The sequence below is a fragment of the Heterodontus francisci genome, chromosome 13 (genome assembly GCF_036365525.1).
Source record: "Heterodontus francisci isolate sHetFra1 chromosome 13, sHetFra1.hap1, whole genome shotgun sequence".
Lineage (NCBI taxonomy): Eukaryota > Metazoa > Chordata > Chondrichthyes > Heterodontiformes > Heterodontidae > Heterodontus > Heterodontus francisci.
In genome coordinates, this window is record NC_090383.1 from 64529616 (window position 1) to 64556273 (window position 26658).

Here is a 26658-nt window from a genome sequence, read left to right on the forward strand (position 1 = left end):
CCTTTCCTCCCTCTCCCTTTCCTCCCTCTCCCTTTCCTCCCTCTCCCTCTCCCTTTCCTCCCTCTCCCTCTCCCTTTCCTCCCTCTCCCTCTCCCTTTCCTCCCTCTCCCTTTCCTCCCTCTCCCTTTCCTCCCTCTCCCTCTCCCTTTCCTCCCTCTCCCTCTCCCTTTCCTCCCTCTCCCTCTCCCTTTCCTCCCTCTCCCTCTCCCTTTCCTCCCTCTCCCTCTCCCTTTCCTCCCTCTCCCTCTCCCTTTCCTCCCTCTCCCTTTCCTCCCTCTCCCTTTCCTCCCTCTCCCTTTCCCTTTCCTCCCTCTCCCTTCAATAATGATGCAGAGAGGCCCCGGCTGCAACCTCTAACGCCTCAAACCTACAGACCAGCACAGCCAACAACGAGGAGAAAAGAATCAAACCCCCTCTTCTGTCTTCCGGAACCTGAGAAGCAAGCCCACAGCCGTGCACATGACCCAGCGAGAACTTGGAGACTACAGTTCAACTAAGGACTCTGGGACTGATATTCAGTATTTAAATTCCATTTATTTCAGACTCTACTCCAACCACCAAAGCTGTTTTCCCTCTGTAATCTATTTGTGAATGTGTGCTTGGATGCGTAGCGTATATTAGTGATTTTTAACCGGTTTAGAGTTAAGAATAATAAACTTATATCTTTCTTGTTTAAACTCGAGGAAACCTGTCTGGTTCTTTTGCAATTACATTAGAGGAACAGGAGCAAGCACTCACTGAGGTGGTAAGTTCAATCACTGTGTAAAAAGGATAAACCCTGTTGCAGTCAAACCAGAGAAGGGCGAAAGGGGGAGCCTGAGACCCCTTCCTCATCTGGTCGTAACAATGTTATATATATGTTCTGTAACAGCTCAAATTACATGTAACTTTTGAAATTGTTGGGCTGAACATTTTGCAGTTGATTTGACTGAAACAGACTTCAAATACACCAAATTTGATGAGCTAAATTAAACAACTAAGACAGGAAATTACTGTGGCTGTAAAAGCTATTGATGATTTATTAACATGTTAATGAATCATTCAGTCTGATTTTGTTTTAAATACTTGCAGGACCGCACAAGTCTCTGGGTCAGGAAGTGAATGAGTTGACCTCAAGTCGTTTGCTTAAGATGGAAAAAGAAAACCAGGCTCTGCTGAAAACTGTGGATGAACTTCGCAGTGTCATGGATTCTGCAGACGGCAGTAACTTTAAGTTCCCGGAGCTAGAAAAAGAAAACCAGAGACTTAAAAAAAAGGTGTCAATAATTCTGTATCAAATGTGTTGCATATATTACAGTTCAGAGTAAACATAAAAAGGACAGTAAAGTACAGCTACTTTGAGCCAGTTCCATCCTGACATAATGCAACTTAAACACATTGTTATACTAAACTATCTCCCTCTACCGCTGCGCACCCTCTCTCCCCCGCCCCCTACTGCAGCCCACTGCTGTCATGCTATCTTCTGACACAGTTCAAAAAGAGAAAGAAATAAAAAGAAATTCTCAGGCTAATTTGGGAGGTGGGGTGGGGCTAAACAGGAATTTTTCGCCAACTCACAAAGGCAATCAAGGTAACTCGAGATTGTATTAACTGGGGATTACTAGCCCCCATTGACTTATCCTCCATTTGTAGGTTAAGAAGTTTATCATTTGCAGATATTGTCCAACTCACCTTTAAACATTTTCTGCAAATCTACACTTGTATGCCATGCATGTGCTGGCAAGGTATTCCAGAGACCTTTTGCAAAAGGAGCCATTTCCAATATCTGATCCAACTTTATGGTGTTGTAACATGTACTTGCATCCCTAGTCCTCCTTAGCTATCCTTGCTTTTCATTATTTAAAGGATCTCAAATGCATCTCCTCAAAGTAAAGCTTTTCCAAATTAAAAAGCTACCATTTTCCAACCTAATAACTATGGGCCCTTAAATGACTAGTCAATTGAGTGGCCATCTCTGAACCTTATTGATATCAACCACATGAGGGGACCAAACTGAACACTGTGTTCCACGTCCAGCCTGACCAAGGCCTTGTACAGGGAAAGGATAGAATTTCTTCTTTTATGTTTAATTACTCAAGCAATACATTGTAACACTGTATTCTCTTTTCGGAATAGCTTTGTGACATTGGTCTTAGATCTTCAGTGAATCATGTGACATAACCCTGCCCCCCCGCCCCCACCCCAGCCGCGCACTCACTGGGTAACCCTGCATGGTGCATACATGCTTGAATTGCATCTACCCAAGTGCTTCACACTGCATTTGTCTGTAGTAAAAGCCGGTTCTGAAGAAGGGTCACTGACCTGAAACGTTAACTCTGCTTCTCTCACCACAGATGCTGCCAGAACTGCTGAGTATTTCCAGCATTTCTTGTTTTTATTTCATAATCAAAATAAAATGGCCACCAAGCCAAAGAAGGAGATATTAGGTGCATGTCCAAAACCTTGGTCAGACATGAGTTTAATGAGGTTCTTGAAGATGAAAAGGTTCAGGGAGGGAATTCCAGACCCTAGATGACAAAACCCATGGACTCCAGTGGTGGAGCAAAGAGGAGAAAATGCACAAAAGGCCAGAGTCAGAGAAGTGGACAGTTCACGGAATTAGGGGGCTGGAGGAGGTTATAGGCCTAGAGGAGGTTACAGAGTTGGGGTGGAGCTAGGCCATAAAGGCATGTAAACCCACGAGGTTAAAACCTTTGAATAGGAGTTGTTTGATCAGAAGCCAATATAGGTCAGCAAGGAAAGGGTGATAGTTGCGCAGGACTGGATGCTGGATAGGATGCAGGCAGCAAAATTTATGATGAGCTGAGGTTTAGAGAATAGGTGATGGTGTTCTGTCAGGAGTGTATTGGAATAGTTGAGTCTGGGGGTGCCAAAGACATGTGAAAGTTTTAGTAGCAGATAGGCTGATGAAGGGGTGGAAGCCATTTTAGAGGTGGAAGCAGGTGGTCTTTCTGACAGATCATCAGAGGTCAGCAACTCTGCTCATTTGAATCAGGTGCAGAGGTTGCGAACAATCTGGTTTAACTTCAGACAATGGCCAGGAGCGCAATGAAATCAATGACAGGGGTAAGGGAGTTTGTGGCAAGAGTCAAAGACAATGACTTAAGTGTTCCTTATGTTTAACTGGAGTAAATCAAAGTTTTATCAGAAAACCAGTGGATAGGTTGAGAGGTGACGGAGAATTGGTGCCAGCTGTCATCAGCATGCATATGGAAGCTGATGCCGTATCTCTGGATAACGTCACCAGGGAGCACTATGTGAATAAAGAGGGGTGGGAAAAGGATAAATCCTTGGAGGATTCTGGAGGTGATAATAAAGGAACTGGAAGAAGAACAATTGCTGGAAATTCTGTTGTTAAAATCAGGTCGCTAAGGGGATCGATGGGCCTAATGGCCGCCTTCGGTGCCGTAAATGACACTGTGGGCTGGATTTTGTGCTGGAGGCTAAGTTCCCAACACCGGGCTGAAAAAGCGGGGAGAGTCCCGCCTCTGTCTTTTGGTGCTCCCTGGGAGCAATCCTCCAGTCTTTTAAAATCGAAGGTTTAAAGATGGGAATCCCACCTCCAAGAGCTGCTGGCCAATCAGAGGGCCGGCAGCTCAGCAGTATCGGCAGCACCAATGGGAGCAGTGTCCACTGCCGGTACTACAGAGGCTTCGAACCTAGGCCCAGCGGTGGAACCCCAGACCAGAGTTAGGTGAGGTGGGGTCGTTGGGGCCAGTCCAGAAGGCCCCATCAAGGTGCGGGCGTAGGGTTTAGTTGTGCAGTCCAGGGGAGGGGAGTCCTGGGGGGTAAAGTTCCCAGTGAGGGTCCTCTGTGGGCCACAAATTGCCCACGAAGGACGAAGGAGGGACTCCACCCCTCCCAAGCCCGCAGGGAGGGCACCTTGTGTAACCTAGAAATTAAAGTCATTTTTATCTTTTGTGTTAAGATAAATATTTGTTCTCACTCTATACTGGAAAACTATACTTGATTTTTAAAAAAAACATTATTCTCAATAGTACAATATGACATTCAGACTGCACCTTTTGGCCATGTAAAAACAATTAGGTGGAAATGTCTGCCTGACCTGGTGCAGTAACTATGAAATGAATTGAATGGCTTTTTTGGGTGGGTGGGCAGGTTTTGTAGCAGCTGGGAAATCTGGAAATGCGGCTAACCTGGAGATCCTGCTGTTAATGCTGGCATCTAAATTAATTAATTCCCAGATTGAGAGACTGGCTGGCTGCTGTTCAGGAAAGCCTGTACTAATAATCCATAGCCGTGAAGAGGAGGGAAGGAGAGATTGTGGAATTCGGAGACCCAGTGGTAGATCGGATTGTGGAGGGGTGGGACTGTGCATATGGCTGATCATAGGTAAGGGAGCAGGTTAGCTTGGTGGGGCTGGGGGAAGTACCCAAGCAGTGGTGGAAAGGCACTTAACTGCTGGATCTAGCCATTCTTGCCTGTCTTCAGCTGCTGGGTTTCTTGAGCGCAGAGACGCTTGGCCTGAGTAGTATATAGGTCTGAAAGGGTTAATGTTTGAGACAGTGAGTAAACCCGCCCACTGTAGTGATGTAATAGTCACATGGGTATTAGGCTGAGAGGAAGCTGGAAGCAACATGAGGTCTGCAGACCAGACAGGCTTGTGGAGAGTGTAAATAGTTATATCTGTATATAATGAGTTATTCTTTGGTCCTACAAAGAATCGGAGACTTCTTTAAACAACACTCGATCTACGCTACTACAGTACACAATATGGCGGCAGCGGTGGGGTCACCCAGAAATTAGTGAAAGACCTCGCCTCATATAGTAGTGCCAAGAAGACAGCAGATCTCAAAGGGACACTCACAAAGGGACGAGCTCCAGAGCTGCTCCATAGCCAAAGGAGTGAGTCAGCTGTGCAGGCATTCAGGCTGCACCACAGAAGTGTGCTGGTCTGCAAATAAAATCTAGAATGCAGCGATCGGGCGAGTCATGGTATCAACAGTCAGGGATCGGGGAAGAAACCCTTAGAAAAGACTGATGCAATTTTGTAATAGTGCATAGTGCACAGAGAGAAAAAGACCCAAATCTTTTACTAGGAATGTCCGCGAGGGCGAAGTGCGGGAACTCTCAAAACGTGCACGGACACCTCCATTAAAGCAAGTCTAAAAGAAAGAACAAAATTCCTTCCAAGAAAGGGGAACATCCTAAATTTAAAAAGTCCAGCAAAGAATGGATTCAAAACATATGCCTGAAAGCTTCCCGAATTGGGAAGGACCCAATCAGATAAAGAAGTGGTCAATGTGGAGAAAAAGATTTCTAAGTTTTAGAAAAGTTTCTCAGCTACGCAATAAATCAGAAGCTGAACAAGTTAATTCTCTTTTATGCTCTGTGGGTGCCATTGCTGATGACGTGAAGGCATAAATGAAACTTTAGACAAATTTTAAGAGGTGTAACAAGCATTTGACAAATATCTTAATTTGAGGACTGAGAAGATCCTGGAAAATGCAAAATTTAAAAGAGAGTCCAGAAGATAGGCGAATCTGTGGATGCTTTCATTAATGATTTGTACAGATTGGCTGAAGGATGCGAGTACGGAGAACTGAAGTCTGAGATGATCAGGGACTAAATAGTAGTTGGAATAGCTGATGAGACTTTGTCAGATCTCTTGCAGTCCAAAGACGACTTCACACTTGAAAAAGCGATTCAGATGGTACAACAGACAGAAGTTCGAAGACAGAACAGAGCTACTCTGAGGCCTGAAGAGAGACCGTGGGTCAGAAAAGATCCGACAACCGTTCAGTTCCTGAAGCCCAGGATGGAAAAGCTATCTCCAGACAAGAAGTTACACACAGGTGAGAGGGTGCTAGAGACCGGGAAACCACGCCAGCGCTGTAGAGCCAGAAAGACCCACAGACCTGATCAGTGTCCCGCTAATAAAGCAGAAAGCTTTAATTGAAAATGACAGGCCATTTCGGAATGATATGCCAGTGCAAGTCCTCTTCTCTCAAATTTACAAACATAAAGCCTTTACGCATAGAGCGGTGAATGAGGTGAAACAGCTTGCAGTGCAAGATAAACTAGGAGACTTCCTAGGGGAAATTAACGACCTCAATCAAGGATTTTGGACGGCAGACATCTATGTAAATGGACATATTACTAATTTCAAATTGGACACAGGTGCACGTGTCACAGTTCAGTCATACCAAGAGCTACTGGTTGGTGAGACATTGCTTACAACCAGTGGCCACAGTTGTATGGTCCAGGAGGGATCCAACTGAAGGTGTAGGGTAAGCTTCAAGCAACTCTCCAGTGTAAAGGAAGATAGATTATGGAAACCCTATACGTTTTGAAGAACCAAGAATTTTCCCTGCTAAGCAGAAAAGCATGCTTAGACCTACATCTACTCAAAAAGGTGGATGAAGGCAAACAGCCAAAGACGCACAGTCACTTTCCAGCAGACTATCCCAAATTGTTTTGGATCTAGAAAGGCTGAAGACAGAGTATAGAATTATGCTAAAAGAGGATGCCATACTGGTATGCAACTTTATACCCAGAGAGATACCACACCTGTTGATGAACCAAGTACAAAATCAGCTGGAGGAGATGACCAAAATGGGAGTCATTTCTCTTGTCACGAAACCAAGAGTGGTGTTCGCCTATGGTTCCAGTTTCAAAACCAGATGGTACTCTCTGCATTTGTGTGCATTTAATGCAGCTTAACAAAGCAGTGAAAAGGGCAATTTATCCTATGTCGTCAGTAGACGAAAGCCTAGCGAAGCTATCCAAACGCATAATGTCGGCTAAACTCAACGCGAATAGTGGCATTTGGCAGGTTCTGTTGGATGAGAAGTTAAGATTGCTCAACATTTATCACACCATTTGGAAGATTTTCCTTCAATCGTTTATCATTTGGTATAATATCTGCACCTGAGATCTTCCAAAGGACCATGTCCAACATTCTGCAAAGCCTCTAAGGGTTGATATGTCACATGGATGACATACTGGTGCATGGATCTTCCATCGAAGAACATGATCAAAGTGTAAAAGTGGTTTTAAGCCATTGTCAGGAAAAAGGGCTCATGCATAACAAGTGTGAATTCTCCAAGACATTGTCATGCAGGCCCCCACCTGCCAAGAATGAGGCACATTAATTTTGCCACATGGGCATTAAAACTTCAAATTGTTGCTGGGAAGAAGAGAAGGCCTCTCAAGGGCTGCCAGACTGGCTGGAAAGGCATTTTTGCATATTACAGACAGTACTTGAAAGGACAAAGGGACTATTCCCTGCTCCAACTTAACCCACAATGGATCTTTGATCACCAGGTATTGTGTACAGAGGAGACATTCCAAGGTCTGCTAGGACAAGACAATCCACAAGGGCCAGGACTGTTTAGGTGAACTGGTCACATGAGTAACTGGCTGTTCCAGGGCCTTTTCAACTTGCCACAGAGAATTGAACTCAAAGCTGTTTTCTCCTGGATTGAAAAGACCCTCTCCTCGCCTGTCTGCTCCCATCTCTTTCTCCCAGCTTCGGAATTCGTTGAAGACACATGAACCCCAAGAGAGAAAAGTCTCCAATAGTGAACAAGGTTTAAGAATAATACTGGGCCCCAACGAAAAGCAAGAATTACTGACAAACAAGGATAGTACAGTGAGCTCGAAGAACCGTGACAACTCTTCAGATATTGCCTCAAACCTTTCCACTTTTTCCTTCTCTTTTCTGTCCCTATCTGCATGTGTGTATCGCGTATGCATGCTAGTGTGGGCGCGTCGTGTATCCGTAGGCGTTAACCGAATTAGAGTTTAAGTTTAATAAATTTCACCTTTAAACCTAAGAAAGCCTGTTTGTGCTCAATTTTTTACCTTATAATTGGAAAGCAGTGAACAAGGATTCACCAAGGGGGAGCTAAAAACAGTGTGTTTAAAAATAAAGCCCTGTTACAGTAAGACCCGGTAAAGGCTGAAAGGGAACCCCTGGACTTTTTTCTCACCTGGTCATAACAGCGTCAATTCATTTCTTGGAAAATATAGTAAGTAACAACGGCATAATGGCAGACCTGCAAAAGACGAGAGCCAGTAATGAGTTTCCAACCCCAACCTCTGTTGAACAGCTCCAAAGATTTCTTGGAATGGTGAATCAATTAGCCAAACTTTTACCTCATCAAGCGTAGGTCACCAAGCCATTAAGACAATTTTTGAGAAAAAGATCAAATATGGTGTTGAGTTCACATCAAGAACAGGCATTCCAAAGGATTCAAGAAATGCTCATTTCGCCTGACATCTTACCACACTGTAACCCTACATCATCAACAACGATTTCTGCAGACGCCTCATCCACAGGGTTAATGGCAGTACTTTTCCAAGAACAGCCTGATGGTTATCTAAGACCAATCTACTATGCATCTAGAGCTTTGTCTGAGACAGAGACCAGATATGCGGTAATTGAAAAAGAAGCACTTGCAGTCATGTGGGCTTGCGAGAAGTTCTCTGATTACATTATGGGATTGAAAGTCGTCATTGAGATTGACCACAAACCATTAGTTCCCTTACTGGATGAAAAGGAGATTGCAAAAATGCCTCCAAGAATTCAGAGGTTCCGTTATGACTGATGCGATATGCTGTATATGTTCAGGGAAAGATGCAGACTTGCGCTGATGTGCTATCAAGAGCAATGATAGACCATCCGACTCCACAGAACATGAACTTTGGACGAGATAGTCGTGTTCACAATATACTGCACAATAGTGGCCAGCAAATATACAAAAACTGCAAGAAACTCACCATGCCCAAGAGCAGGATGAAGAATGTATTTGTATATGACTATTATTGTAGGCATCAAGAATGTCCTAGTGCTAAGACCATGGAAACTTACTACAAATTCAGAAAGCACTGCACAACCATCGATGATTTTGATGGTGTATAATGACAGACTAGTTATTCTGGGTTCACTCAGTTTGGATGGAACCATAGAAAAATGACGGCACAGAAAGAAGCCATTCAGCCCGTCGTGTCCGTGCCGGCCAAAAGAATTAGCCGTCCAATCTAATCACACTTTCCAGCATCTGGTCCATAGCCTTGCCGGTTACAGCACTTCAGGTGCATGTCCAGGTACCTTTTAAAAGAATTAAGGGTTTCTGCCTCCATCACAGTTTCTGGCAGTGAATTCCAGACACCGACCAACCTCTGGGTGAAAAGGTTTTTCCACATTGTCCCCTCTAATCCTTCTACCAATCACCTTAAATCTGTGTCCCCTGGTAATTGACCTCTCCGCTAGGGGAAACAGGTCCTTCCTGTCTACTGTATCCAGGCCCCCCATAATTTTGTACCCCTCTATTAAGTCACCCCTCAGCTGCCTCTGTTCTAAGGAAAACAACCCTAACCTATCCAATCTTTCCTCATTGCTGGAACTTTCGAGCCCTGGCAACATTCTTGTAAATCTCTGTACTCTCTCCAGAGCAATTATGTCCTTTCTGTAATGTGGTGACCAGAACTCTACGTAATACTCCAACTGTGGTCTAACCAGAGATTTATACTGTTGCAGCATTACATCCCTGCTTTTGAATTCTATATCTCAGCCAATAAAGGAAAGCATTCCATATGCCTTCTTCACCACTCTATCTACCTGTCCTGTCACCTTCAGGGACCTGTGGTCTTGCAGTTCTTCTACCCCTCTCAATATCCTCGCTTTATTTGCCCTGGATATCTTGGAACATCTACATCAGAGCCACATGGGCATAATGAAGTTTAGAGCACGGGTTCAGTATCAGTGTGGTGGCCAGAAATATCCAAAGACATAAAAAACATGGTCCTGAACTGTCAAGTATGTGCAATACTAGACCGGAGCAGAGCGAATTTCCAACCAAACCCTGGGAATGACTAGGGCTGGATTTATTTATGCACAATGGAAAATCATGTATAATCGTGATGGATTATTTTTCAGGATGGATTGAAGTGAAAAGGTTGTAGTCAACAACGACAGAATCTGTTATCCAGAATTTGCAAGAGACCTTTGCGGCACATGGTATTGTTACAACTGAGGTGGGAGGAGTGCACTGTTAATTCAGTCCCACTTCTCCACAGGTCACAATATATATTAAAATTTTCCCACTTACCAAAACAGTCACTCATATACTCTATTTTTTCCACAGAATAAAGCACACCACCTTTAATAAAAAAACAAAATTATCTGTTTATTGTAAAACAAATCCTAACCAATAATAAAGTAAAACATATACACAAATTGAAATATTAAAACCTCTTATTTATCCTGGCCCTCACACACACATACATTCTCAACCGGTTAACTGTGGGGGAAAAGAAGAGATTTTTGCTTACATCTGTTACAAAGAAATAGAAGGAATAAAAAAAAAAGCACTTGGGCTGAAAAGAAGGTATGGAAAGATGTCCTTTGTTTCGGTGATGTGTCAATGGCTGTCAATGGAATCTTCCTAGAACAGTTCTTTCCAGGTGATGATGATCAGTTTGGGTAGGCATTCTAAGAAATGCAGCTACAGAAGGCTTCGGTCAGGTCTTAAAGAAGAAATGCAGCAACAAGTTCCAGACATTTGACATGATAGTTCTTTAATTGTGCATCTTTCTTCAACTACAGGAGGAAATAGGAATCTCTTGATACAGTATTTCTTTTCAAGAGAAAGAGGTAAGCTGTCTTCTCCTGGCTGGTCAATAAGCCAACTGGCTTTTTAAAAAAAAAAACAGTTCAAAATGGAGCCACAACTTTCCAGAAGCCCAGTCTCATGACATCTATAAATCTTGGCCTGTCACCTCTCTTCAAAATCTCTGCAAATTAAAACAACCCCTGTTGGGTTTATATTTAAAAACCGATGCCTTCTAGTCACTGTTTACAGTTCCACTCTCAATCCAAACCTTCTAGTGACCTTCCTTTTTTTAAAAAACGCAAAGTTCAGCTTCTCTAAGATTCAGATGAATCAATGTCCATAATTCAACGGCAAGTCCTTAACATATTTTTTTAAAAATCAAAATAGAAGTAATCTCGTAACAGTATTCCTGACTAAGTCGTGTGAGTGGACCACAGTTCTCCAATAAATACTTCACACAGTTTGCAAGAAAATGAGAATTTCATCACACGAGTTCGCCGCGATATCCTCAGTCGCATGGCAAAGATGAAAGAGGTGTAAGAACCATAAAGGTGTTGTTGAAGTAAGATCTTCCAATTGCAGTGATTAAATATCGATCTACTCCATTGTTGTGTGGACTATCACCTTCTGAGCTGTTGATGGGGAGGAAGATAAAAACCCAACTTCCCATTTTGCCTAGAAAACTACTTCTGGGGCTAAATGTCAAAGACTATTGAAAAGTCCAAGATAGAGAGAAGTACTACAGGGACCACCAAGCTCACAATTATAACAAAAGATTTCGTATCAGAAACTTACCTCAGCTAAAGGAAGGCGAGAAGGTATGGATAAGAGACAGAGAACAGGAAGATATTGTTATCCAAAAAGATGAAAATGATCAGATATCATACCTAGTATGCACAGCAGAGAGTAGGATATGACAAAATAGGAGAAATATTATCCTTATTCCATAGAGGTAACAATCAATCATTTACCTGGATGAACCAGATGATGGTCAAGAAACCCAGAGACAACAGGATACAACAAACATTGGTGAAGGCCATCCAAGTCGTCCAAAAAGAATTTCAAGCAAGACTACCGATCTAAACCTGATAAGAACACGGTCAGGGAGAGTTGAGAAGCCTGCCCATATTCTGAATTTGTGAGGAACAGAGACTTGGGAGTTGGTTGGGCGGGGCGGGGGGGGATTGTGGGGGGTAAGCGCGGAGGGGGATGGGATAGAGTAAGTCAAAATGAATGTATGTATGTGTGTGAGTATGTATAATATATATGTGGACAAAGACTTGGGAGGTGTAGTGTAAGGCCCTGAAAGGGTTAATGTTCGAGCTAGTGAGAGGAAACCCCATCCACTGAGGTGATGTCATAGTCACATGGGTAGTAGGCTGAGAAGAAGGTAGAAGCAGCACGAGTTGTGCTGGCTAGACAGGCCTGTGGGGAATGTAGTTATATCTATATATAATAAATGAGTTATTTAGCCCTGCAAAGAACCTGAGACTTCTTTAAATAACACTTGATCCACACTACTACAATACACAACAACCTGTAGCATTACATCTTAAAACCCTACTAAAGTTTGAAGCATGGAACGTCATTGAAATATTTAAATGAGACCCATCTCTGGAGAGCGGGTTAGTCACCTACCCCTAAAGCACCTCTGTTAAAATTCGAAATGGGGCATGTTGGCAGGTTTGGGTTGGATTTCTGATTTTGAAATTTTAACAAGCCCCCCCTCCTCTGCCTGTCCTGGGATTTAAAATCCCCGCAGTCTTTCTTTTCATCTCCTCCCTCTCTTTAGATGTGGGAGAGGAAGGAAACTTTTTTTTGCTGCGTACCACCAGTGCTACTTCAAGCAATAAAACAGTGCATCCTGCACTACAAAAAGAGCAGTTATATGACACAGCAAAATGGCTTCAGCTTACATCCACAGAAACTCTATGATTTAATTCAGGTATGAAATCAGTCGAGTGGTACTTAGGCAAGAGGTGCGAGACCCTCTTCAGGAGAATCTTGTGTAGTTTTGGCTTAACACTGCTTTCTTGAACTTTATTTGAAACTCTTAAATATTTGCTCAGTTAAGGACAAACCTAATACCTTCAAAGGCTTGCAAGATGAATATGTACCTATGACCAAGCAACAAACAAAAATTATCTTATATGGAAAATCTTTGATGAGTAATGAGCTCTGCAAAGACTAAGGGAAAGGAATGGGAGCCTCGTTAAGAGTGCAGAGCTTTTACAATCAGTGGTTGGGGTAATTGGCTAATGCAGTAGGTTAGACACTGGCTTTTTGTTCCTGTGACCTGGGTTCAAGTTAAATAGTCAAGGGAACAGCAGCATAATGATGACTCAATTTCAACACTAATTGGCAATCTTGCTCAAACGACAGGCCAGTATGAGAATTTTTTAAAATGTTAAATTATTTCAGTGGGACATATTTTTGATTTGCACTGAGGCATGTTTTCAGAGTAGGTAGATTGGGGTTGTGGAAGTAGAGGGTTCCAGAGAATGGATGTGTGGCTCAAGATGCTGCTGCCATTGGTGGACTAAAAGACGTGGAAATGCACAGAAAAAAAACATTTTAAATGCCAAATAGGGTAATAGGGATCGCGAAGCTGGTGGTGTTTGCGGAGGTAGGATGGGACAGTGAGATCATGGAGTGATTGAGGTGAGTGAGAAGATTTTAAATTTGTTGCATTATTAGGACAGGGATCAGTGTAGATTGGCAAAGAGGGGATAACGGTTGAGTGGTTCTTAGTTCTGGACAGGATATAGGTGACTGAATTTTGGGCAGGTTGGAAACTGCTCCCGTTTCTTTCCCTTAGACTTTGCAGCTAGGATGATAAAAAAAAAAATTAAGTTTGGAGCAATAAAAGTATATTGGCTTTGTGGCAGTGGGAATGAGGTACGTGTGGAGATATACAATATTGAAGAGGTCGATGTAAGCAGTTTTATTGCTGTATGAATGCAACTTGGTATTTGAAGCTCAACCATTGGTTAAACAGAGCACAAAGATTTCACATGATCTGATCCAGGTTAAGAGGCTGACGGGGAGCGATTTTGTGACAACTACCAAAAACAATGGCTTAGTCGTCTTGATATTCAGTTGGAGAACTTTTTGACTCATCAACAATTTAATATCAGACAAGCAGTTTAACAGGTCAAGGGAGATAGTGGACAGGTCGAGTTGGGTGTCAGCTTATGGATGAAAGGTAACTCTGTACCTGTAGTTAATGACACTTGGGGTAAGAGTTGAAGAGGAAGGGAAGGGGCTTAAGTATAGTTTCCAGAGCTCCAGAGGATGGAAAGAGAATCTTTCAGCATGAGGACAAGTAGGAGTGAAGCAGGCAAGTCTAGTTGCATGCAGCTGACAATTAGAGGAGAGGCAATGGAGGAGGATAGCATGATTAACGATCAAATACCACCAAGAAGTAATGGAGGATGTGATTTGTGATTCTGAGCAGAGGGATCTTGAGGATGATAAGAGCAGGCTGAAGAGATTACAACAGGACATTTTTTGGGAATGATGTGCATGAAGCTCTGATACAATAATTCATGCAGGGTTCTTGGAGAGGAAATAGAGGTCAGAAATAATGTGATAGTTGGAGAGGATAGAAGAGGGGCGACGTAGTCAGAAGTGGGGGTGAACGCAGGCTAGCAGCGGCCCACAGTTTTAATGTGGAGCTGAGGAGACCCACTCCTCCTTGTTCCACTCAGGTAATATACATTTGGTAATTGTCTCGTTTGATTGCATCCAACAGCAATTCCATTAAGGATTGCTATTTTTTTTGATATGCAGAAAATTGACTATAGCATGCACGATGCCTGCTGTGCTCAGTCATGATCCAATTTAGCTAAGCAGCTTGAAACTGATATTGCATCTCTGGTTGTCTTGGCAAGTGGGCCTAACTACTGTTTCAGGTGGCTATCCTGGACAATTACAGGATGCTGTAACAAATATGGTGGTGGCGCACATCCAACAGATTGAGTGCACATATTGGACTCTTAAGCACCTGTTTCCTGCCTGAGAAACAGGGCTGCACAATCAAATTTCAAGGCCACTCGGTTCTCTATAAACGTGGAAATCTAACCAACATTCAGATGCTGGTGAGTGAGCCTCTATACATGTTCAGAGCTCAAACCAATATATGTAGTATAATGTGAGCCACTTATCTTCAATTTTGTTCATTTATCTAACCAGCTGACTCCCAAGATATGCACAAGGTGGAATGCAACACTGAACTGTAACTTAGTAGATAGGCCTTGAATTAATAACATTGACTTTATAACAGATAAGTGTAAATTAAAAATCTGCCTTAATTATGGCCAAATAAAGTTTGCTGAGTTTCCCATTGCCTAACAGCTTATTTATTTATTTAGAGATACAGAACTGAAACAGGCCCTTCGGCCCACTGAGTTTGTGCCGACCATCAACCACCCATTTATACTAATCCTACATTAATCCCATATTCCGACCACGTCCCCACCTTCCCTCAATTTCCCTACCTATATTAGGGGCAATTTATAATGGCCAATTTACCTATCAACCTGCAAATCTTTGGCTGTGGGAGGAAACCGGAGCACCCGGCGAAAACCCACGCGGTCACAGGGAGAACTTGCAAACTCTGCACAGGCAGTACCCAGAATTGAACCCGGGTCGCTGGAGCTGTGAGGCTGCTGTGCTAACCACTGCGCCACTGTGCCGCCCTTTGCAAACAAAATGGTCAAATTCCTTACTGATTTTGTTTTAGTGAATATTTAAGTTTGTTGCAACATTAGAATTTTGCCACTTTTTGTTGGCTAATGTACTGCAGAATTGCATCTTACACTTTAAAAAAAAAAGTGTTACTTCTTTCTGTTTTAGATGGAGAGGCTCCAGGGAGAGATCAGTAATGAAAAACGAAGTATGCAAAATGTTGAATGTCTCAGCAATGACCTGATAAAAGAGAAGTCCCAGCTTGAAAAAACTATCGAAACAATTCGAGAAAATGCTGAGAGACAAGTAAGAACATGATTTAGTACATTTTCACAAACCAGTTTTGAAAATTTCTAAACAAAGCTCCATTGCGATAACCTCATATTTGAACGAACAGATTGAGTGACAGATTTGGATGCAGTATGAGCTTCAAAGCCAGTATGAATTGGTTAATCAACTTGATAGCTTGTTAAATTATGCTTGTGGCTAGATGTAACATCAGGTCCATAACTGCATATCCTGATCATTTCTCATTATTTAGTTCCGATGGAATGGTAGGGGTATTTAATTAAAACAAAAGGATTTTGTTAAGACACATTGACTGGTGGCGAGCAACGCCCCTTCTAATTTTTTTTCTGTTGTGCGTGGCCTATTCATTTAAGGTTTTTTAATTAGTTCATGGGATAGGCGCATCACTGTCAAGGCCAGCATCTGTTGCCCATCGCTAATTACCCTTGAAAAGGAGACGGTGAGCATCCTTATTGAACGCTGCAGTCCATGTGGTGTAGTGTACCCACAGTGCTGTTAGGAAGGGAGTTCCAAGATTTTGCCCCAGCGATATATTTCCAAGTCAGGATGGTGTGTGACTTGGAAGGGAGTTTGCAGGTGGTTCCCATGTATCTGGTCTCTTGTTCTCCTAGGTGGTAGAGGTTGAGAGTTTGGAAGGTGGTGTTGAAGGCTACTTGGCGAGCTACTGTAGTGCACCTTAGAGTTGATGCACACTGCTGTCACTGTGCACTTGTGGTGGACGGACTGAATATTTAAGGTGGTGGATGGGTGCCAATAAAGTGGCTGCTTTGGCCTGGATGGGATCGAGCTTCTTGAGTGTTGTTGGAGCTGCACCCATCCAGGCAAGTGGAGAGTATTCCATCACATTCCTGAATTGTGCCTTGTAGATGGTGGACAGACTTTGGGGAGTCATGGGATAAGCTACTTGCTGCAGAATTCCCAGCCTTTGACCTACTTTTCTAGCCACAGTATTTAAATGGCTGGTCCAGTTAAGTTTCAGGTCAATGTTAACCCCTAAGATGTTGGCATTTCAATGATGGTAATGTAATCGAACATCAAGGGAAAATGGTTAGATTCTGTCTTGTTGGTCATTGCTTGGCACTTGTGTGGTGCAAATGTTAGTTGCCATTTATAAGCCCAAGCCCAAATGTTGGGACAGACTGCTTCAGTATCTGAGGAGTTGTGAATGGTACTGAACACTGCGCAATCATCAGTGAACGTCCCAACTTCTGATGGAGGGAAGGTCATTGATGAAGTAGCTGAAGGTGGTTCCGCCTAGGACACTACTCTGAGGAACTCCTGCAGTGATATGCTGGAACTGAGATGATTGACCTCCAACAACCACAATCACCTTCCTTTGTGGTAGGTACAATTCCAACCAGTGGAGAGTCTGTCTCTCCACCCGCCGCCACCACTCCCCGCCCCCCCCCAGCTGCCCCGATTCCCATTGACTTCAGTTTTGCTCGGGCTCTTTGATGCCATACTCGGTCAAATGTTGCCTTGATGTCAAGGGCAGCCACACTCACCTCACCTTTGGAATTCAGCTCTTTTGTAAATGTTTGGACCAAGGTGTAATGAGGTCTGGAACCAAGTGGTCCTGGGGCAGAACTCAAACTGAGCATTGGTGAGCAAGTTATTTCTGATTAAGTACCACTTGATAGCACTGTCACCGGCATCTTCCATCACTTTGCTGATGATGGAAAGTAGACTGGGCAGTAATTGGCTGCATTGGACTTGTCCTGCTTTTTGTGGACAGGACCTAATCTGGGGAATTTTTTACATTGTTGGCTAGATGCCAATGTTGTAACTGTACTGGAATAGTGTGTGGGACCTTTAAACTTTTTTGCGCAGTTGCGCATGCGCGGTAACAAAGGGACCGACTTGTCCTCTGCCTGTACAAGAATTTCCGGATTGCTGTGTTGTGGCTGCAGAGCTTAAAGGCATCATTAGTGGCTAGTTGGTACAGCAGGATACATACTATTTGAGAGTACAATGTAAGAATGCATGGTGCTGCTGTGATAAAGCTCCATTGTATTGCTGAGCAAAGCTATATGTCAAAATTAATTGTTGCATTTTAGGTGAAGTAATATCCTTTTAAAGCTAACAGGGTACAGAGTTGTAAGTCAATGCATCTGATAGCTGTATACGTGCTCTTACAGTGAGTGGGGAGGGAAGGAAGGCACTAAACTCAGAATGAGAAAGAAGCTGTTTTAGACATTCAAACCCCAGATCTTTTTATATTCCTGCTTTTCAAATACTTATCCCATTCCGTTTTAAATGATCTAGTTTCTGCCTCAGTCGCCATTTGTAGTGAAACATCCCAGGTTCTATAGCCCTCAATTCAAAAACCTTCCTCCTCCCTTCTCCCATAGTTCTTCCAGTGTGAAAACTAAGTCTCCGTTCCCTTGTTTCCCATTCACCCAACAGTCATAGAGAGATACAGCACTGAAACAGGCCCTTCGGCTCACCAAGTCTGTGCCGACCATCAACCACACATTTATACTAATCCTACATTAATCCCATGTTCCCTACCACATCCCCACTATTCTCCTACCACATACCTACATGAGGGGAATTTACAATGGCCAATTTACCTATCAACCTGCAAGTCTTCGGCTGTGGGAGGAAACTGGAGCACCCGGCGGAAACCCACGTGGTCACAGGGAGAACTTGCAAACTCCGCACAGGCAGTACCCAGAACTGAACCCGGGTCGCTGGAGCTGTGAGGCTGTGGTGCTAACCACTGCACCACCCCATGTGATTGTGAAAACAATCTTTTGGCTATTTACACGTGATAAAGTCCCCGGGTATCACTCAGCCTTTTACTGACTGCTCGTCTTTTGCATTGCTCCCATTCACCCACTTCAGTTGCTAGAAGCTCTGACACACAATTCAATGAAGAGTGCAGGAGGGCATGCCAGGAGCAGCACCAGGCAAAGCTCAAAATGAGGTGTCAACCTGGTGAAGCTACAATCCAAGACTACTTGCGTGCCAAACAGCAGAAGCAGCATGCGATAGACAGAGCTAAGAAATCTCATAACTAATGGATCAGATCTAAGCGCTGCAGCCCTGCCACATCCAGTCATGAATGGTGGTGGACAATTAAACAACTAACTGGAGGAGGTGACTGCACAATGATCCCATCCTTAATGATGGGGGAGCCCAGCACATCACATCAGTGCAAAAGATAAGGCTGAAGCATTTGCGACAATTTTCAGCCAGAAGTGCCGAGTTGATGATCCATCTCTGCCTCCTCCTGAAGTCCCCAGCATCACAGATGCCAGTCTTCAGCCAATTTGACTCACTCCACGTGATAACAAGAAACAGCTGAAGGCACTGGATATTGCAAAGGCTATGGGCCCTGACAACATTCCGGCAATAGCACTGAAGACCTGTGCTCCAGGACTTGCCGCGCCCCTAGCCAAGCTATTCTGGTACAGCTACAGCACTGGCATCTACCCGGCAATGTGGAAAATTGCCCAGGTATGTCCTGTACACAAAAAGCAGGACAAGTCCAACCCAGCCAATTACCGCCCCGTCAGTCTACTCTCAATCATCAATAAAGTGATGGAAAGTGTCATCAACAGTGCCATCAAGCAGCACTTGCTTCGCAATAACCTGCTCAGTGACTCTGTTTGGGTTCCGCTAGAGCCACTCAACTCCAGACCTCATTACAGCTCTGGTTCAAACGTGGACAAAAGAGCTGAACTCTAGGTGAGGTGAGAGTGACTGCCCTTGACATCACTGCAAGAGTCCCTCGGTAGTGTCCTAGGACCAGCCATCTTCAGCTGCTTCATCAATGACCTTGCTTCAATCATGAGGTCAGAAGTGGGGATGTTCGCTGATGATTGCACAATGTTAGCACCATTCGTGACTTATCAGATACTGAAGCAGTCTGTGTAGAAATGTGGCAAGAACTGGAGGTGAACTTGTAGGTGGTGGTGTTCCCATGCTTGTGCTGACAAGTGGTAAGCAACATTCATGCCACACGAGTGCCAGGCAATGACCATCTCCCACAAGAGAGAAACTAACCATCTCCCCATGACATTCAATGTCATTACGGTCGCTGAATCCCCAACTAACAACATCCTGAGGATTACCATTGACCAGAAACTGAACTGGAGCAGCCATATAAATACCGTGGCTACAAGAGCAGGTCAGAGGCTAGGAATCCTGCGGCGAGTAACTCACCTCCTGACTCCCCAAAGCCTGTCCACCATCTACAAGGCACAAGTCAGGAGTGTGATGGAATACTGTCCACTTGCCTGGATGGGTGCAGCTCCAACAACACTCAAGAAGCTCGACACCATCCAGGACCATGCAGCCCGCTTGATTGTCACCCCATCCACAAACATTCACTCCCTCCACCACTGATGCACAGTGGCATCAGTGTGTACCATCTGCAAGATGCACTACAGCAAAGCACCAAAGCTCCTTCGACAGCACCTTCCAAACCCGCGACCTCTACCACGTAGAAGGATAAGGGCAGCAGATGCAGGGAACACCACCACCTGCAAGTTCACTTCCAAGCCACACACCATCCTGTCTTGAAGCTATATCGCTGGTCTTTCACTGTCGCTGGGTGAAAATCCTGGAACTTCCTTCCTAACAGCACTGTGGGTATACCTACCCCAAATGGACTGCAGCGGTTCAAGAAGGTGGCTCATCACCACCTTCTGGAGGGCAATTGGGGATGGGCAATAAATGCTGTCCTAGCCAGTGATGCCCACATCCCATGAATGAATAAAAAAACACGCATCCAGAGCAGCGTGTTGCTGCAGGAAATGTCGAGTGCACACACCTACCCCACTGTCTCTGTCCCTTGAGCCCTTGAGGCTGTGCCTCAACCCCCATTCTTAGGACAGAAGTGGGTTATTTAGCCCTTCAGGCCTCTTCCATTATTTAATTAGATTTGGACCTCTACTCCGTTTCCCCATCTTTGAGCCGTATTCCTAATATTACCTCATAATGTACACTTTTCAGTCTTGAAATTTTCAATTCACCCAGCATCCACAGCTTTTTGAGGGAGGGAGTTCCACATTTCCACCAGCCTTTGTATGAAAAAGTGTTTCCTGATTTCATTCCTGAATGACCTATCTCTGATCAGATTGTGACCCCCCCCCCCCCACCCTTGTTCTCAGAGGGAAAAAATTCTCTATTCCACGCTCTCCCTGTCCCTCTTCACCCCAAGCCCCAAACCTCCTGCCCACTATCACCCTATTCCTCCTACCCCAATCCCTTGTCCCTGAGCACACTTCATCTCTCTCTTCCTCCCCACCCCCAACTCCTGCCAGAAGTGCTTGAGAGATTCATGTCACATTCTGGGAGATTCTTAGGCAATTGCTGATAGTTGGCAATGTTATTGAGGAGCCACTGGATTTCGATCCCAACCTCTGCGATTGGTCACCTGCTTGCTCATTCAGTGCCAACAGTGTGTCACTATTCTTGCAATGAAGCCTGACTCTTCCTCTGGGGTTTTTGCAGCACTTTGTCAGAGTTACTGCAGACAAGCTAAAGAAGTCCTGTGAAAATGTCCCCCACAACATTTGATTTGTTTTGATATAGTAGCTTAAAATCTTAGCTGTCCTTGATTTATTACTATTTTGAGGGTGACTGGCCCTGTTTGAAACTGTCGGTTAGTTTTTTACTAGTTTTCTAGATTGGCATACATATATGCATCAGCCTGTATTATTAGCTCGTAAATCGGCTTTCATCCATTTTCAGATATCATGGCGTCATCTACACTGACTCTTTAAATAATTTTTTAGCACAGTTATGTCTGAGGTATTCACGGGCCTGTTAAGCATCACTTCTATGGAACATTTTGTATTTCATTTCAAAAATGTAAACACTATTCCATATGTTTAAACTGCTTTAACTGGATCTCTTTATGATCATAAATTGCAATCCTAATACTTATGCTGACAGCTCTGCAATCAGTACCTGTTTGAGATTATGTTTGAGCCTCTTCAATTGGAAATGCTTCTTTTGCTGACACGCAACCTGATTTTTTTTTTCAGTATTCACTACTTTGCATATGGTTATAGTTCCAGTATTTCTAAGGCAAAACCCCTCCACTTACACAGAGTTAAAATTGGGCCCATTATGTTCACAAAATATCAATTATGTTGGACAGAAAAGACTGAATATTTCCCCTTGAAATTTACTTAGTAGTCAAAATCTAAACTTGGAGGATGTGCAAATTCTGTAATTCTGCGAAATTGTTTGCGTTTAATGTAGGCAAAGTATTAAATAATGGAATTTTAAAATTTTCATCCATATGGAAAGTCTTTGAATTGCATCAACTTTTCCTGCTTTAAGATGCACAGTATAGATTATCAGTTAGTGTAGATAGATTTGCTTCTAACATATTTTGCTTTAATTACCTTTTAACTAGTAAATGTGTAACAAGAGAAGAGCTGAAAGTTCTCTTTAAATGTTAAGGCTAAAATATTGAGTGATTGTATACAGATTATATCTAGCTTCACGATTCTATGAATCTCAAGTCATGAAGTAATGGCTTTGACTTTTTGTTACATAGGAGCAAGTTTGTTGCACCATTCAGTGAGATCCATGGCTGATATACAAACCTAGTTGAGAAAGGTGTCCAGGGGTCTGTTACAATAAGACCAGGCGAAATAATGTGTGCCTCAGTCTTGACAGGCGGAGGGGGTTTGCCTGACAATATATTTAGTCAACAAAAATCTATTGATCTAATATAAAATTTACAATCGATTTAGCTTCAATTGCCATTTGTGGAAAAGAGTTCCAAACTTCTAATCTCCTGTGCATATAGGTTCCCTAATTTCAATCCTGAAAGATTTGGTTCTAGTTTTTAGATTATGCTGCTAGTCCTAGACTCCCCAACCAGTGGAAATACTTTCTATTAACCCTATCTGTTTTCTATAATATGTTGAAAACTTGGATCAAATTGCCCCCTTTGCATCTATCTTATTTGCCGTTGTCTATGTCTGCCTCAGTTGCCAGTAATTTTTGCAATAGAAAAACTGAAATATGAAAAGCAGACATGCTGGAAATGCATAGTCCGTTGGTCATCTCCCACATTTCCTCAGAATTGGAAAAATAGTTGGATAGTATGGGATTCAATCTCCTTTGTCAAAAATAATGAGTTCACTTTATTTTCAGAAAGGCTACATTTGCTGAAAACACAACCACTAGGTGGTGCAGTACTGACATGCGCAAATGCAGCCTCATCGACTGAAGCGTCACTGTCTGCGATGTCTCAGGCAGCTGCCAGTAATAAAGATGACACTGCTCAATTTGACACAAAAAATGAATTAAACCTCCTTCATGGCTGCAATCGCCACCTCCATCCCGCTACCTCCCACCATCTCTTCGCCACTCCCTCCCACACACATCTGCTTGTTCCCCGTGTTGCCCCATCACCCCTCGGTCACTGGCTCCCCGCCTTGCCACTCCCCCCCCCCGCCGGGCCGCTCGTCCGCCCCCCCACCTTGCCGCCCGGAGAAGCAGCAGCAGGGGGGAGACGAGCGGCTGAAGAAGTGAGGCAGGGAGCCAGCGGCCGAGGGGAGAGGGAAGCAGCAAGGCAGGGAGTGGGTGGCGAGCCAGTGGCCAAAGGGGGTTGGGGGGGTGGGTGGTGATGTGGCAAGGCGGGAGTGAGTGGCCCGGGGTGGGGGGAATGTGCGGAGGCGAGTAGTCAGGAGCGTGAAATTAAAAGCACGATTTAGGCAGGAGATGGTGGAAGGGAGTGCGATACCGTTGGGGAGAATGGTGGTGGCGACGGTGGCTATTGAGGGGTGAAGACATCATTGCGTGGTGATGTCAGTGAGCACATTCGCGCATTCATACTGGCAAGCTTGCAAATGTTCACACACACCGATGATGTCCGCGATCGCTCTGTACATGCTGTGCACTGTCAGGAGTCATTCCGTTTCTGAAGAGCGGCTCCATCAATATTAATATACGTTTTTCAGTTTCCCACGTAAGCCACCCTTTTGGACTCTAAACAAGTCTGCCAAATTGTTGAAAGTCCATTGATGCCAGTACTACCTTTTTGCTACATTTCTTTTTAGTTCTTGTTGCTAGTGTTTCTTCAAGAATAAAATATCTTGCATAGTTTTGCATATTGTCAAAGATTTGTAACAGTGAACTAGTAATTTTTGTATTTGAAATTAATTCCCTCTACTTCACTTATGTATCGTAGATCAAAGTATTGGAGCAGGAAAATGAACACTTGAATCAGACCATCGCATCCCTGAGGCAACGTGCACAAATCAGTGCAGAAGCTAAAGTGAAAGACATAGAGAAAGAAAACAAAATCCTGCATGAATCTATTAAAGAGACCAGTGGTAAACTGAACAAACTAGAGTTTGAAAAGAAACAAATTCGAAAGGAGTTGGAACACTATAAAGAAAAAGGGGAAAGGGCAAAGGAGCTTGAGACTGTTTTGAGTCGCTTGGAAAGAGAAAATGAACAGTTGCAGAAGAAGATAACTGGTCTAATAATTACATGTGAAAAAGTAGAGGTCTTGGAACAGGAGAACTCTGATCTAGAAATGGAGAATAGAAAGCTGAAAAAGACATTAGATGGCTTGAAAAACCTTACAGTGCAATTAGATATCTTGGAGAAAGAAAACAACCAACTTGATGATGAAAATTTGCAGTTAAGGAAGACAGTGGAGAGTTTGAAGTCTAATGGTGTCAAGTTGGCACAATTAGAGCTAGAGAACAAAGAATTGGAAAATGAGAAAGAACAGTTAAACAAGAGCCTGGATCTCTTGAAGGCTTGTAACAAGAAAACTGAACGATTAGAAGTAAGCTATCAAGGACTAGATTTGGAAAATCATCGGCTCCAAAAGGCCCTGGAAAACAGTAACAAAAAGATTAATCAGTTGGAAAATGAGCTTCAGGACTTAGAAGCAGAAAACCAGAGCTTGCAAAGAAACCTGGAAGAGCTAAAAATCTCCAGCAAACGGTTGCAACAACTAGAGAAGGAAAACAAACTGCTGGAGCAGGAGACCGTCCAACTGGAGAAAGATAAGAAGCAGCTTGAGAAGGAAAATAGGAGATTGCGCCAACAGACTGAGATCAAGGACTCCACACTAGATGAAAACAACATGACAATATCTAATCTTGAAAAAGAAAATAAATTGCTTGTGAAAGAAATCAACAAATTCAAAGACCTTTATGGGCGACTGAAAGATTTAGAAAAAGACAATAAGGAGCTAGTCAAACAGGCAACTATTGATAAAAAGACTCTAGTAACATTACGAGAGGTAAGATACTTTTATTGTGGGGTGATGGAGAATTTTACCAGAGTGTCACAGTGGGGAACTTTCTCTTTATAATGCTGAAAGTGGAGGGAAGGAAAGTTGTGTTTGATGGTGGGATGGTGCTGGAGGTGGTGGAAATGATGGAGGGTGATCTGTCGAATGCAGAGGCTGGTGGGGTGGTAGTTAAGGACATTGGGAACCCTATTGTGGTATTGGGAGGGGGATGGTGAGGGTGATAGTGGGGGCAATGTGATGGTCTTGGTTGAGGGCCCTATCTACTACATTGGGGAGAAGTCGGGGCTAAGGAAAAAGAGAACATTTTGGAATCGCTGGTGTGGAAAATGCCATCAGAGCAGGTACGATGGAGACAGAAAAACTGACAACAAAATGGAGTCCTTACAAGAACCGGATGTAATCAAGAGGGTAGCTGAGAGAGTCAATGGGCTTGTAGTGGATATCTGTCAACATCCTATTTCCAGAAATAGAGATCGCAAAGTTGATGAAGGGAAATTGCTGCTTCCCTCAACTTACAAGTTGCTGAAGTATTCAGCTGACATACTGTGATGCTGAAGCAAATATTTGTATGACACTAAAACTAGTCAAATATTTTACTAAACCTTTATAAACTTTTGCTACAGCAATAACTGCATTTATATAATGCCTTAAACATAGTGAAATCTCCCAAGGCAAAATATGACAGAGCCGCATAAGGAAGTATTAGGACAGGTGACTAAAAGCTTGGTCAAAGAGGTAGGAGTGTTTTAAAGGAGGAAAGCGAGGTGGAGAGGTTAGGGAAGGAATTCCAGAGCTTAGGAACTAGAATCTGACCGCCAGCAATTGAGGGGCGAAGAAAATCGGGGATGCACAAGAAAATTGGAAGAACACTGAGTTCTCGGAGTATTGTAGGGCTGGAGGTGGCTACAGAGTTAGGGAGGGGCATGTTCATGGATGGATTTGAATACGTGGATGAGATTATTAATTTTGACGCGTTGCTGGACTGGGAGCCAATATAGGTCAACAAGCACACGGAAGATGTGTGAACGGGATTTGGTGCAAGTCTGAATATAGGTAGCAGAGCTTTGGATGAGCTGAAGTTTACAGAGGGTGGAGGTGGGAGGCTGGCCAAGAGAGCAGAGGAATAGTCAAGGGTGGAGGAAACCAAGTTGCGGATGAGGGTTTCTGCAGAAAGTGGGGTGAGGCAAGGGCAGAAGACGGGTTATGTTATGGTGGTGGCAGTAAGTGGTCTTTGAAATGGAGAGGATATAGAATCGGAAGATCAGATCAGGGTAAAATAGAGCACTGAGTCTGTGAACAACCTGGTTCAGTCACAGGCAGTTGTCAAGCAAGGGGGCTGAAAGTAATGAGTTCGGTCCTTCCAATATTTAATTACAGGATATTTCTACCACTTCAAGTTAACTTTAATTTCTATTCCCTTTTTAAATACTGGATGTCAGAATAAGCAGTGTGAAAATCAAATGCAGCAGAAAGTTTGAGAGGTGGTGGTGAGGTAGAGCTGGGCGTCAGTGTTCATGTGGAATCTGACCTGACGTGTTTTTGGATGATGTCGCCATGGGCATCATGTAGATGAGAAATAGGAGGGGGTCAAGGATAGATCCTTGAGTTTCCAGCAGTAACGGCATGGCAGTGGGAAGTGATGCCATTGCGGCAGGTGCTCTGGCTATGACTGCATCGATAATGGAACCAGGCAAGGGCAGTCTCATACAGCTGGCAAACGGAGACGAAGCATTGGAGGAGGATGAACCATGTCAAAGACTACTGTTATGATCCTTGTGGAGATCAACAAAAGAACTGAATGTACTGAATGACCCCAGTAAAAATAGCAAATGG

The 26658-nt window shown here is 43.6% G+C and overlaps 1 protein-coding gene across 9 annotated transcripts in view; it reads left to right on the forward strand.

Annotated features, from left to right (window-relative positions):
* LOC137376405 (girdin-like) overlaps positions 1 to 26658 on the forward strand; it is a 413979-nt gene that overhangs the window by 194454 nt on the left and 192867 nt on the right. For all 9 annotated transcript variants that reach the window (XR_010976210.1, XR_010976209.1, XM_068044907.1 and 6 more), the window contains 3 exons: positions 1072 to 1256; positions 15438 to 15575; positions 23743 to 24813. Coding sequence is in view for 7 of the 9 variants with exons in the window: in XM_068044907.1 (XP_067901008.1) it covers positions 1072 to 1256; positions 15438 to 15575; positions 23743 to 24813 (1394 nt within the window). In the remaining 2 variants the exon portion in view is untranslated. The remainder of the gene's footprint in view (positions 1 to 1071; positions 1257 to 15437; positions 15576 to 23742; positions 24814 to 26658) is intronic.